This window comes from Pelodiscus sinensis, chromosome 3, assembly GCF_052426305.1.
Source record: "Pelodiscus sinensis isolate ZL-2025 chromosome 3, ASM5242630v1, whole genome shotgun sequence".
NCBI lineage: Eukaryota > Metazoa > Chordata > Testudines > Trionychidae > Pelodiscus > Pelodiscus sinensis.
The window spans coordinates 837,160-851,343 of NC_143054.1; the positions used below are offsets into that span (position 1 = coordinate 837,160).

General features: G+C 63.2%; 1 protein-coding gene across 2 annotated transcripts in view; it reads left to right on the forward strand.

Annotated features, from left to right (window-relative positions):
• The window catches only part of GCKR (glucokinase regulator), a 73,684-nt gene that overhangs the window by 30,127 nt on the left and 29,373 nt on the right, over nt 1–14,184 (forward strand). For both annotated transcript variants that reach the window (XM_075915729.2, XM_075915730.2), the window contains exons 9-12: nt 3,823–3,928; nt 4,663–4,781; nt 4,906–5,004; nt 7,255–7,352. In XM_075915729.2, coding sequence (XP_075771844.1) covers nt 3,823–3,928; nt 4,663–4,781; nt 4,906–5,004; nt 7,255–7,352 — 422 coding nt within the window. The remainder of the gene's footprint in view (nt 1–3,822; nt 3,929–4,662; nt 4,782–4,905; nt 5,005–7,254; nt 7,353–14,184) is intronic.

Below are 14,184 nucleotides of genomic sequence, written 5' to 3' on the forward strand. Positions count from 1 at the left end.
GTCGGCCGGTACCCTCCCCCGGGGCTGGCAGGCCCGTCGGCCGGGTACCCTCCCCCGGGGCTGGCAGGCCCGTCGGCCGGTACCCTCCCCCGGGGCTGGCAGGCCCGTCGGCCGGGTACCCTCCCCTGGGGCTGTCAGGCCAGGTGGGGTGGGCAGGCCCGTCGGTCGGGTACCCTCCCCCGGGGCTGTCAGGCCGGGTGGGGTGGGCAGGCCTGTCGGTCGGGTACCCTCCCCCGGGGCTGTCAGGCCAGGTGGGGTGGGCAGGCCCGTCGGCCGGGTACCCTCCCCCGGGGCTGTCAGGCCAGGTGGGGTGGGCAGGCCCGTCGGCCGGGTACCCTCCCCCGGGGCTGGCAGGCCCGTCGGCCGGGTACCCTCCCCCGGGGCTGGCAGGCCCGTCGGCCGGTACCCTCCCCCGGGGCTGGCAGGCCCGTCGGCCGGGTACCCTCCCCCGGGGCTGGCAGGCCCTTCGGCCGGGTACCCTCCCCCGGGGCTGGCAGGCCCGTCGGCCGGTACCCTCCCCCGGGGCTGGCAGGCCCGTCGGCCGGTACCCTCCCCCGGGGCTGGCAGGCCCGTCGGCCGGGTACCCTCCCCCGGGGCTGGCAGGCCCGTCGGCCGGGTACCCTCCCCCGGGGCTGTCAGGCCGGGTGGGGTGGGCAGGCCCGTCGGCCGGTACCCTCCCCCGGGGCTGTCAGGCCGGGTGGGGTGGGCAGGCCCGTCGGCCGGTACCCTCCCCCGGGGCTGTCAGGCCAGGTGGGGTGGGCAGGCCCGTCGGCCGGGTACCCTCCCCCGGGGCTGGCAGGCCCGTCGGCCGGGTACCCTCCCCCGGGGCTGGCAGGCCCGTCGGCCGGTACCCTCCCCCGGGGCTGGCAGGCCCGTCGGCCGGGTACCCTCCCCCGGGGCTGGCAGGCCCGTCGGCCGGGTACCCTCCCCCGGGGCTGGCAGGCCCGTCGGCCGGGTACCCTCCCCCGGGGCTGGCAGGCCCGTCGGCCGGTACCCTCCCCCGGGGCTGGCAGGCCCGTCGGCCGGTACCCTCCCCCGGGGCTGGCAGGCCCGTCGGCCGGGTACCCTCCCCCGGGGCTGGCAGGCCCGTCGGCCGGGTACCCTCCCCTGGGGCTGTCAGGCCAGGTGGGGTGGGCAGGCCCGTCGGTCGGGTACCCTCCCCCGGGGCTGTCAGGCCGGGTGGGGTGGGCAGGCCTGTCGGTCGGGTACCCTCCCCCGGGGCTGTCAGGCCAGGTGGGGTGGGCAGGCCTGTCGGCCGGTACCCTCCCCCGGGGCTGTCAGGCCGGGTGGGGTGGGCAGGCCCGTCGGCCGGGTACCCTCCCCCGGGGCTGTCAGGCCAGGTGGGGTGGGCAGGCCTGTCGGCCGGTACCCTCCCCCGGGGCTGGCAGGCCCGTCGGCCGGGTACCCTCCCCCGGGGCTGGCAGGCCCGTCGGCCGGGTACCCTCCCCCGGGGCTGGCAGGCCCGTCGGCCGGGTACCCTCCCCCGGGGCTGTCAGGCCGGGTGGGGTGGGCAGGCCCGTCGGCCGGTACCCTCCCCCGGGGCTGTCAGGCCGGGTGGGGTGGGCAGGCCCGTCGGCCGGTACCCTCCCCCGGGGCTGTCAGGCCAGGTGGGGTGGGCAGGCCCGTCGGCCGGGTACCCTCCCCCGGGGCTGGCAGGCCCGTCGGCCGGGTACCCTCCCCCGGGGCTGGCAGGCCCGTCGGCCGGTACCCTCCCCCGGGGCTGGCAGGCCCGTCGGCCGGGTACCCTCCCCCGGGGCTGGCAGGCCCGTCGGCCGGGTACCCTCCCCCGGGGCTGGCAGGCCCGTCGGCCGGGTACCCTCCCCCGGGGCTGGCAGGCCCGTCGGCCGGTACCCTCCCCCGGGGCTGGCAGGCCCGTCGGCCGGGTACCCTCCCCCGGGGCTGGCAGGCCCGTCGGCCGGGTACCCTCCCCTGGGGCTGTCAGGCCAGGTGGGGTGGGCAGGCCCGTCGGTCGGGTACCCTCCCCCGGGGCTGTCAGGCCGGGTGGGGTGGGCAGGCCTGTCGGTCGGGTACCCTCCCCCGGGGCTGTCAGGCCAGGTGGGGTGGGCAGGCCTGTCGGCCGGTACCCTCCCCCGGGGCTGTCAGGCCGGGTGGGGTGGGCAGGCCCGTCGGCCGGGTACCCTCCCCCGGGGCTGTCAGGCCAGGTGGGGTGGGCAGGCCTGTCGGCCGGTACCCTCCCCCGGGGCTGGCAGGCCCGTCGGCCGGGTACCCTCCCCCGGGGCTGGCAGGCCCGTCGGCCGGTACCCTCCCCCGGGGCTGGCAGGCCCGTCGGCCGGGTACCCTCCCCCGGGGCTGGCAGGCCCTTCGGCCGGGTACCCTCCCCCGGGGCTGGCAGGCCCGTCGGCCGGTACCCTCCCCCGGGGCTGGCAGGCCCGTCGGCCGGTACCCTCCCCCGGGGCTGGCAGGCCCGTCGGCCGGGTACCCTCCCCCGGGGCTGGCAGGCCCGTCGGCCGGGTACCCTCCCCCGGGGCTGTCAGGCCAGGTGGGGTGGGCAGGCCCGTCGGTCGGGTACCCTCCCCCGGGGCTGTCAGGCCAGGTGGGGTGGGCAGGCCTGTCGGTCGGGTACCCTCCCCCGGGGCTGTCAGGCCGGGTGGGGTGGGCAGGCCTGTCGGTCGGGTACCCTCCCCCGGGGCTGTCAGGCCAGGTGGGGTGGGCAGGCCTGTCGGCCGGTACCCTCCCCCGGGGCTGTCAGGCCGGGTGGGGTGGGCAGGCCCGTCGGCCGGTACCCTCCCCCGGGGCTGTCAGGCCGGGTGGGGTGGGCAGGCCCGTCGGCCGGGTACCCTCCCCCGGGGCTGGCAGGCCCGTCGGCCGGTACCCTCCCCCGGGGCTGGCAGGCCCGTCGGCCGGGTACCCTCCCCCGGGGCTGGCAGGCCCTTCGGCCGGGTACCCTCCCCCGGGGCTGGCAGGCCCGTCGGCCGGGTACCCTCCCCCGGGGCTGGCAGGCCCGTCGGCCGGGTACCCTCCCCCGGGGCTGTCAGGCCAGGTGGGGTGGGCAGGCCCGTCGGTCGGGTACCCTCCCCCGGGGCTGGCAGGCCCGTCGGCCGGGTACCCTCCCCCGGGGCTGTCAGGCCGGGTGGGGTGGGCAGGCCCGTCGGCCGGGTACCCTCCCCCGGGGCTGTCAGGCCAGGTGGGGTGGGCAGGCCTGTCGGCCGGTACCCTCCCCCGGGGCTGTCAGGCCGGGTGGGGTGGGCAGGCCTGTCGGCCGGTACCCTCCCCCGGGGCTGTCAGGCCAGGTGGGGTGGGCAGGCCTGTCGGCCGGTACCCTCCCCCGGGGCTGGCAGGCCAGGTGGGGTGGGCAGGCCTGTCGGCCGGTACCCTCCCCCGGGGCTGTCAGGCCGGGTGGGGTGGGCAGGCCCGTCGGTCGGGTACCCTCCCCCGGGGCTGGCAGGCCAGGTGGGGTGGGCAGGCCTGTCGGCCGGGTACCCTCCCCCGGGGCTGGCAGGCCCGTCGGCCGGGTACCCTCCCCCGGGGCTGGCAGGCCCGTCGGCCGGGTACCCTCCCCCGGGGCTGGCAGGCCCGTCGGCCGGTACCCTCCCCCGGGGCTGGCAGGCCCGTCGGCCGGGTACCCTCCCCCGGGGCTGGCAGGCCCGTCGGCCGGTACCCTCCCCCGGGGCTGGCAGGCCCGTCGGCCGGGTACCCTCCCCCGGGGCTGGCAGGCCCGTCGGCCGGTACCCTCCCCCGGGGCTGGCAGGCCCGTCGGCCGGGTACCCTCCCCCGGGGCTGGCAGGCCCGTCGGCCGGTACCCTCCCCCGGGGCTGGCAGGCCCGTCGGCCGCGCTCCCACGTGCTCAGGGCTCTCTTGCAGGAGCGACGCGATCGAGGGCTGGCACTCCACCTTCCGGCAGGTGGCTGAGCGAATGCAGACGCTGCAGGAGTCGCACAAAGCCTTCGTCCTCAACCCTGCTGTGGGGGTAAGTGACCATCCCGCCGGCTCTGGGTCTGCTCCAGCCTGCCTCCCGGAGCCCACAGGCTGCGCTGCTGCTCTGTGAAGGGCCCTGTTCTGGAGGAGAGTGGGGACCCCGGGCCAGCGGGACGAGGGCCGGCGAAGCGGGGGAGGGCCCGGCAGCCGAGCCGCTGTTCTCCGCATGGGGCAGGACTTCCCCACAGCCAGGCAGAGGGAGGTGGGGCCGTCGGGAGACTCTCTAGCGGCAGCTGTGGGTCAGCTCTGGGGCACGTCCCAGGGCACTTTGGACCCCCACCCGTGGAAGTTTCCAGCGCAGGGCAGACCGATGCCGGCAGGGACACTCTAGGTGGCGCTCTTGCTCCTGCCTGAAGCCTTGACCAACATCCCTCTTCAGCTTTCCCATCCATGTGCAGAATAATGTTTTACGCGCGACTGTGCACCACCAGTGCAAACCCGAAGCCAGCTGTGGGCTCCTCAGCGGGGTGGGCCAGAAAGTGGCCTGGGCAGTGGCACAAGCGCCCCGCTTGCAGGGACACAGGTCTGGACTTGCTGAGCCTGTGGCCATGCCCAGCCGTGCGTTGTGCTGCGTCTGTGGAGCACCTGCCCGGGATGGGCTGCCTGGCGGGTCGGGCTCAGGCCCCAGCAAGGGAGGGGGTAATGCCCCCGGACACACTGGCCAGAGGCGAGGGGTCAGGCTGGAAGCCCCGTGCCCGTGTCATTCATTCTCTCCCCCTCCCCCAGCCAGAAGCCATCACCGGCTCCTCGCGGCTGAAGGGAGGGAGCGCCGCCAAGGTCCTGCTGGAGACACTGCTGCTGGCAGTGCACAGGGTGGGCCCCCAGGACACGGAGCCCTCCCACAAGTAAGTCTCCAGGGGCCGAGCGAGCTGGCTCCATGCCCCAGGCTGGACGCCCCATGAGACCAGCCACCCAGCTGGGCCACTGCGGCGCCGGACCCCACGAGCCTCCTTCACCTCCTGCCTCCAGGCGCCTCCTGGAGACCCTGCGCACGTACGAGCGGGCGCACCAAGTCACCTACGCCCAGAGCAAGAAGATCGCAGCCCTGGTGCAGCAAGCGGGCACCAGGTGAGGGGCGGGCGCCTCTGTCTGCTGGGGCTGGGGGCTGGGGAGAGCGGAGGTGGGGAGGGGGCAGAGGTGGGCACTGGGCCTCGGGGAAACAGCCAGTGAACACCTCCTGAACTGCATTCCGCCCCCCCCGAACCCCCTAACCCCGTGCCGGGCTCTGCCCCGCCCCCCAGCGACCCCCGTGCCAGGCTCTGCCCCTCCCCCCAGCGACCCCCGTAACCCCCGTGCCGGGCTCTGCCCCGCCCCCCAGCGACCCCCGTGCCGGGCTCTGCCCCTCCCCCCAGCGACCCCCGTAACCCCCGTGCCGGGCTCTGCCCCGCCCCCCAGCGACCCCCGTAACCCCCGTGCCGGGCTCTGCCCCTCCCCCCAGCGACCCCCGTAACCCCCGTGCCGGGCTCTGCCCCGCCCCCCAGCGACCCCCGTAACCCCCGTGCCGGGCTCTGCCCCTCCCCCCAGCGACCCCCGTAACCCCCGTGCCGGGCTCTGCCCCGCCCCCCAGCGAGCCCCGTGCCAGGCTCTGCCCCTCCCCCCAGCGACCCCCGTAACCCCCGTGCCGGGCTCTGCCCCGCCCCCCAGCGACCCCCGTGCCAGGCTCTGCCCCTCCCCCCAGCGACCCCCGTAACCCCCGTGCCGGGCTCTGCCCCGCCCCCCAGCAACCCCCGTGCCAGGCTCTGCCCCTCCCCCCAGCGACCCCCGTAACCCCCGTGCCGGGCTCTGCCCCTCCCCCCAGCGACCCCCATGCCGGTCTCTGCCCTCCCCCCAGCGACCCCCGTAACCCCCGTGCCGGGCTCTGCCCCTCCCCCCAGCGACCCCCGTGCCGGGCTCTGCCCCTCCCCCCAGCGACCCCCGTGCCGGTCTCTGCTCCTCCCCCCAGCGACCCCCGTAACCCCCGTGCCAGGCTCTGCCCCTCCCCCCAGCGACCCCCCTAACTCCATGCCGGGCTCTGCCCCTCCCCCCAGCGACCCCCATAACCCCCGTGCCGGGCTCTGCCCCGCCCCCCAGCGACCCCCGTGCCAGGCTCTGCCCCTCCCCCCAGCGACCCCCGTAACCCCCGTGCCGGGCTCTGCCCCTCCCCCCAATGACCCCCGTAACCCCCGTGCCGGGCTCTGTCCCTCCCCCCCAGCGACCCCCATAACCCCCGTGCCGGGCTTTGCCCCTCCCCCCAGCGAGCCCCGTAACCCCCGTGCCGGGCTCTGTCCCTCCCCCCAGCAACCCCCGATAACCCCCGTGCCGGGCTTGCCCCTCCCCCAGCGAGCCCCGTAACCCCCGTGCCGGGCTCTGCCCCTCCCCCCAGTGACCCCCGTAACCTCCGTGCCGGGCTCTGCCCCTCCCCTCAGCGACCCCCGTAACCCCCGTGCCGGGCTCTGCCCCTCCCCCCAGCGACCCCCGTAACCCCCGTGCCGGGCTCTGCCCCTCCCCCCAGTGACCCCCGTAACCCCCGTGCCGGGCTCTGCCCCTCCCCCCAGCGACCCCTGTAACCCCCGTGCCGGGCTCTGCCCCTCCCCTCAGCGACCCCCGTAACCCCCGTGCCGGGCTCTGCCCCTCCCCCCAGCGACCCCCGTAACCCCCGTGCCGGGCTCTGCCCCTCCCCCCAGCGACCCCCGTAACCCCCGTGCCGGGCTCTGCCCCTCCCCCCAGCGACCCCTGTAACCCCCGTGCCGGGCTCTGCCCCTCCCCTCAGCGACCCCCGTAACCCCCGTGCCGGGCTCTGCCCCTCCCCTCAGCGACCCCCGTAACCCCCGTGCCGGGCTCTGCCCCTCCCCCCAGCGACCCCCGTAACCCCCGTGCTGGGCTCTGTCCCTCCCCCCAGTGACCCCCGTAACCCCCGTGCCGGGCTTTGCCCCTCCCCCCAGCGACCCCCGTAACCTCCGTGCCGGGCTCTGCCCCTTCCCCCAGCGACCCCCGTAACCCCCGTGCCGGGCTCTGCCCCTCCCCCCAGCGACCCCCGTAACCCCCGTGCCGGGCTCTGCCCCTCCCCTCAGCGACCCCCGTAACCCCCGTGCCGGGCTCTGCCCCTCCCCCCAGCGACCCCCGTAACCTCCGTGCCGGGCTCTGTCCCTCCCCCCAGTGACCCCCGTAACCCCCGTGCCGGGCTTTGCCCCTCCCCCCAGCGACCCCCGTAACCCCCGTGCCGGGCTCTGCCCCTCCCCCTCCCCCCAGTGACCCCCGTAACCCCCGTGCTGCTCTCCCCTGGGCACGTCCCAGGCCGGGCTCTGCCCCATGCTCTAACCCCTGTGCTGTGCTCCCCAGCTTGCAGAAGAAGGCCTGTGTGTACATGGTGGGCTGGCACACGCTGGGCATCCTTGCTGTCATGGACGGGGCCGAGTGCATCCCCACCTTCGGGGCAGGTAAGGGGCCTGGCCGCGCTGCACTGACGCTCTTGCCCAGGGCGATCCGGTCTCAGCGCCGCCCTGGCACCGTGTGGAGAAAGAGCCACTAGCTTGGCCACTCGGCGGCTCGTGGAATCGCAGCAGCAAGTCGCCAGGATCCCTCAGGGCTCACGTTCCAACCTGTCATGGCTGCTCCCCAGGCCGCCACAACCAATGCAGAAGTGGGGCCCACAAGAGCACCCCAAAACCTTGCCCCTCTACAGGCTCTGGCACAAAAACTTCCCCCCAGATTCCGAACACCCGGATTTTGGGGAATCCGCTGCCACCACCCAAGTAATTCCAAGAAAAAAGCAGGGAAGAGCTCACTTGGCAAATCCCCTCCCTCAGGTAGAACTCCCCCGCGTTTGGCCTGGAGTTGGGAAGCACAGCGCTCGACACTGCCCTGGGAACCAGGCGCTGAGTCCTGAGGCCACAGCAGCCAACCAATCCCGGGTCCTTAGTAGCAACACCCAACTCCAGATGCAAGCACGGTAAAGGGGCTGAATGGAAAGTGCTACCGTGTGATAGAGACTGGCGGAGAATTTAATCCGAGGGTTCGGCTGGGGGCCCAAACCCGACCAAATCAATTCCAGACACCCTTCTTAAGCAGCCAGCTTTATTCAGGAATGCATTCCAGGGCAAAATCCTCCAGGGTACTCAGGAAAAAGTTTCTGCAACTGCCCAAACAAAAGGCAAGGTCTTTTGTACTATCTTACATGGTAATTACCCCCTTTCACTGACCACTTACAGTTGCATGCATATACAGGTCATGCCCCTTCGCACCAAATTCCCTCCAATCATCATTTGTCCCCTCGCAGTCCCTTTGCAGGCCTTACAACAGGTTCAAACCAGTTTCACCTGTCCCCTCCTTTTGTGTACCTGTGTTCAAGCACGTACCTCTTTACAAAGACCAGACTTAACATCCAGGTCACAGCAGGGGTCATACTGACAACAGTTAAGTTTATCCTTCATTCCCCCTTTGATCCACTTGTGGATCACAATTAATCTTAAGCATCCCTTCCCATTCATCCTCAAACGTGCAAGTGTCTTTGTAGCCTTTCTTGGGAGGGTTCTGTATGTTTAGCAGAAGCATCTGTTGTACCTTGCTTTCTGCTACATTTTCTATCTTTTGTAAGCACCTTTTAATCCAGCATAAGGCTAGCTGGATCATTATGTATATAGAGCATATTAAGACAAGGAACATCAATATTCCTCCCACCAGTTTCTTCATGAGTTCGCTTAACTCTGTTCCCAACCAATTCAAAGGATTCCAGTCTTGCAACTGCTCTCTAAATGTTTTTGTCTGGACAGACAATGTTTGGATTTCCTTTATCCTTGTGGTTAGGTTTGAACTCACATCAGAAACTTTAACACAACACTCTGGGCCTATTAATCCACATACCCCTCCTTGAGCTGCTAGTAGACAGTCAAGAGCCAGTCTGTTTTGCTGGGTAAAGATTCGCAATTCATTTAAATTTTCCTGTACCACACCTAATGCCCCCTCTGTGGTATTCATGAATTTCTGCATAAGCAGGGACATTGTTTTCAATCATGATTGGTCTTTGCCTGCCCTACCCATGGAATGGTAGTTTCAGCTACTGCAAGGGCAGTTTGTTCTATCCAGTCCATGCTTTCTCCCAAGACCCATCCCGCTTGTTCCTGATACGCCCTGGTGGCAAAGTGTCAACAATCCTCATAGCTGGTGTCACGAGACCGAGGTAACAAAACCCTGAGGCATTCTGCGGAAGCCTTTTATAGGCAAATGTACCGCATATCCACCAATAATTATACACGTTCCACGAGTCAGACTGATATATCATCATGGCTCGGTTCGCAAAGAGGTGTTACCTTCCTTGCAAAGGTCTGTACTAGTGGTCCCTCCCCATATGGTTATTTCTGGTTTGAATAGGGTGCACCAAAGGTTTGCGGTAGACATAGTGGAACCGTTATGCCATACATGTGTCCCATCCACCTTTGTTATAATGTGTGTGCAGCTTGATTTCCCGACAAAGGTGGTACCTGTAAGGTTCCTACCTAGGGGGCTTGTACCACTGAATGAGAATTGGATGCACCCAGTCTGGTTGAACCACACAGTTTGGTCATTTTGTTCCAGTAGTGCATCACTTCCTAGTCCAGTTCTGTTTAACGGAAGGGCACCTATTGGGTATCCACTATGTGCGCTTTGTGGTGCCCAGGCACACACCCAACAGTTAGTTTTGTTTGCGGCTCGTGCCATACCTTCTGCCAGCTGCAGAAAGGTGTTAGTCCCAATACCATCCCCCTTGGAGCCACATAAGGCCTATACAAAGGAGGGACAAGAGTTGAGCCATTGTGCAGGGATTGTAATCCTTTCAGCACTTGCGCGGACGGAGGTTATAAGTAAATCTAGAGGAAGGAAAACAGCTTTCAGAAAACCCACCGTCCTCTGACAAAGTGCCGGTAGGGTCAATGGCAAGGTCGGGTGCAGATTCTTGTGGAATGTGAACGTGACTAGTAGGACCAGCAGGGATCTGGCCTGTAGTGAGAGCGTAGTGAACAAGGTCCCGGTCTCTGATTTCCGTTGATGTATATCCCTCGTTCAGGAGAAGTGATTCAATTTCTTTCTCAGAAAGCGGTAGAAAGTCGTTCTCTTCTGGCTCTGGGCTGACAGGTTCAGTAGGAGGCGATATGTCGGGAGAGGCAAATTCACACAACTTATGAGGGTCAACGGTCCGGCGCACGTAGCTTGCGTGTGTTCAAGAATCTCGCTCGGCTACCTTCACAGCCGTGTTGGTAGTCAGCAGGACCTGGAAGGGACCGTTCCACCTTGGAGATAGGCAGTCTTTCCTCCGGAATTATTTTATCAGGACCCAGTTTCCTGGTTGCACATCATGGCAAGGCACATCAGTTGGGACAGGTAAGGCTTGTGCAACCTGAGAGGAGAGACTGAAAGCAATTTTAGACAGATGTATACAGTATTGAAGTAGTTCGTCATAACATTCAGACAAGTGGGAAGGATTAATTTTTCCAGGAGGCTCAAATCCAAGTAAAATCGGCCTCCCAAATAGGATTTCACGAGGGGTGAGACCATGTTTGCGGTTCGGGGTATTTCGGATATGCATGAGGGAAGAGGCAATGCCTGCAGCCACTTGAGTCCAGTATCAGAGATAATCTTGCTTAACTTCCGTTTGATATCGAGGTTTTTCCTTTCAACATGCCCTGAACTTTGGGGATGATATGGGGGATGGGATCGTTGTTCTATGTGGAGGGCTCTACACAGATCTTGCAGGAATTTGGCCGTGAAATGGGTTCCCTTATCCGAGTCAATTTTTAAAGGGATTCCAGATCTGGGAACCACCTCAGTAGCTAATTTCTTCACCCAGTAGTGGCGTCCGCTCGGCGGCAAGAGAAAGCTTCCACCCAACCACTGAACACACATACAATAACCAGACAATACTTGAACCCCCAGGAAAGGGTTAACTCTATACAATCAATCTGCAAATATTGGAAGGGTCCCTAGGCCCAAGTGTGAGCACTCAGAGTCGTCTTTTCTCCACCCTGGGTAGAGAACTTTTGGCAAGTAGCGCAATTGCTGGTGATTTTAGCAGCAGCTTGGTGAATCCCGGGCGCATACCAATGCTTCAGAATCTGGTCTGCTACCTCCCTTTTGTTCATATGTCCTATTCCATGGGTAATGGTAGCCAAGTGGGACACCAATGTAGAAGGAGCCACAGGTCGTCCATCTGGTGAAAGCCAAATGTTAGTATCTTGAATACGACACCCAGCTTTGTACCAATTGTGTTGTTCCTTCTCAGGTGCCCTAGCTTGCAACAGGGATAAATCATTTAGAGTCAGGGGAACAGAAACAGCAACCAGGATTTGAAATGGAGCTGGAGGTCCACAGGCAGCTGCATTCTTGGCTGCAAAATCTGCCCGTCTGTTTCCTACTGATACAGTATCAGTGTTATCAGTATGAGCACTGCAATGCATAATAGAAATAGCAAAAGGTAATTGACTAGCAAGCAAGAGGTCATTAACAAGGGATCCATTAGAAATAGCACTTCCCGAGGATGTTAAGAATCCTCGATGTTTCCAGATCTGACCTACAGAATGACAGATATTAAAAGCATACATTGAGTCAGTATAAATGTTAACAGATTGATCAGTAGCTAAAATACAGGCATGAGTGAGAGCAATTAGTTCAGCAGCTTGTGCACTTTTTATCCCTGGAAGAGAATGAGCTTCAATTATTGCATGATCAGAAACAACAGCATACCCGCTTAGAAGGTTTCCCCTATCATCCCTTTTACATGACCCATCAGTGTAATACACTAAATCAGGATTGGACAAAGGAACGTCCCTTAGATCAGATCGCGGGGTACAAGTGAGGTCCACCAATGCCAAACAATCGTGGGGTTCCATCTCATGGGGCTCTCCATCGGTAGGGTTAGGGAAAAGGGTGGCAGGATTTAAAGTAGAACAGCGTACTAGAGAGACATTCTGGGCTCCTAAAAGGGCTCTCATAGGGTCTGTCTACACTACCCCACTAGTTCGAACTAGCGGGGTAATGTAGGCAAACTGCACTTGCAAATGAAGCCCGGGATTTGAATTTCCCGGGCTTCATTTGCATGAAGCCGGCCGGTGCCATTTTTAAATCCCGGCTGGTTCGGACCCCGTGCTGTGCGGCTAAACTTCAAAAATCTGGCGCAACTCTCTTTGCAAGCCCACAGGATCCTCTCTTATTTTTGGGAGAGTAAGTCTAAAATTCATGATGTCATTAGGTGTCCAGGGGACGGGGATAAGTGCTGGGGCGCCCCCTGCTGGATTAGGAAATTGTCTGAGTGGGAAAAGATTAATATTCTCTTTAAACAGTCCAGGGAAACTTGTAGGTCCAACTTCAATAATCACGTCCTTATTTACTTCATTACTTATAGTCTCTGAGGTATTTTCGGGATCTATTTTAGTTATAACAAACCCCAGGTCCTTTAAGTCTTTTGCCAATGTCCGCCGCAGCATTTTTGAGGAGACTTCTGACTGCTTCAGAATGACTGGACTCTGAGTGTGCTCACAATCCGAAGTTTTATTGGCCAGGTTGACATTCCCCACTGCCCCTGCAGAGGTGTGAGTATGTGCGGGGGATTCAAATTGGGCTGGTGCAGCTGAATGATCGGTAAGCAATATTTGCTGATGCTGGGGCAGGTCAGTGGGAAGGGGAGCCAGGAAATTGGGGACCCACAGATCCAATAGATCTTCAGGTGGGTCTGGCAGCGGAGCTGGTGGTTTCGAGATGGATGGGTAGATTCCGCTGGGCGTGCTTGGTGTAGGAACGCATGGAGGTGGACAAACTTTAGAGGAGTCAGATTTCTCCTTTATTTCTGCCAATTGTTTTTTCAGTTTTTCATTTGAGTCCTTTAGGCTAGCCATTCTGGATTTATCTCTTAATTTAGAGGCCTGATCATCCCAGAGGTGCCAATAATTCATCTGGGAGGGGTGACTGGACTCTAAGACACCCTTTAAATAATTTAATTTCTCTAATTGAAAGGTACCTTGAACTGGGAATTGTAATTCTGATTCTACATAAGTATATTCATTCCACGCGTGTGTGAGCTTTGCCAGCCTCCTGAGCTTAAGACCTGCTGCAATTTCCCTGGCTGACTATAAATCTGCAGCATTTTACCCAATGGGGTTTTTGGATCTATCGTAGGGTATGTCTGCACTACCCCCCTAGTTCGAACTAGCGGGGTAATGTAGGCATACCACACTTGCAAATGAAGCCCGGGATTTGAATTTCCCGGGCTTCATTTGCATAAGCGGGGAGCCGCCATTTTTAAATCCCCGCTGGTTCGAACCCCGTGCTGGGCGGCTACACGGGGCTCGAACTAGGTAGTTCGGACTAGGATCCTATTCCCAACTACCGGTACTCCTCCTTCCACGAGGCAGCGTTCAATCCCGCAGACGTAGTCACACGCCCTCGCCTGGCCCCAGGAGAGCCCGAGAGCCATCCCCCGCGCTTTAGCCCTATCTCTGCCCTTAAGCGTATCTACCTCTCCCCTCAGCTTAGTGTCATCTGCAAACTTGCTGAGGGTGCAATCCATCCCCTCATCCAGGTCACTAATAAAGATATTGAACAAAACCAGTCCTAGAACCGAACCTTGGGGCACTCCGCTAGAAACCGACCACCATCCTGACATCGAGCCATTGATCACGACCTGCTGGGCCCGGCCTTCTAGCCATCTTTCTATCCATCTTACCGTCCATTTATCCAATCCACAATCCCTTAACTTGCTGGCAAGAATATTGTGGGAGACCGTATCAAAAGCCTTGCTAAAGTCAAGGTATATAACATCCACTGACTTTCCCATGTCCACCGAGCCAGTTACCTCATCATAGAAGCTAATCAGATTGGTCAGGCATGACTTGCCCTTTGTGAATCCATGCTGACTATTCCTAATCACTTTCCTCTCATCCAAGTGCCTCAATATGGATTCCTTAAGGATCCCTTCCATGATTTTTCCAGGAACCGAGGTAAGACTGACCGGCCTATAGTTCCCTGGATCGTCCTTCTTCCCTTTTTTGAAGATGGGCACTACATTTGCCTTTTTCCAGTCATCCGGGATTTCTCCCGATCTCCACGACTTTTCAAAGATAATGGCCAAAGGCTCCACAATGACATTTGCCAACTCCCTCAGTACCCTCGGATGCACTAAATCCGGACCCATGTGTTTATGTACGTTTAGCTTTTCTAAATAGTTCCTAACCTGTTCTTTACCCACCAAGGGCTGTCCATCTTCATCCCATCTTGCGTCGCTTAGTGCATTAGTCCGGGAGCCGA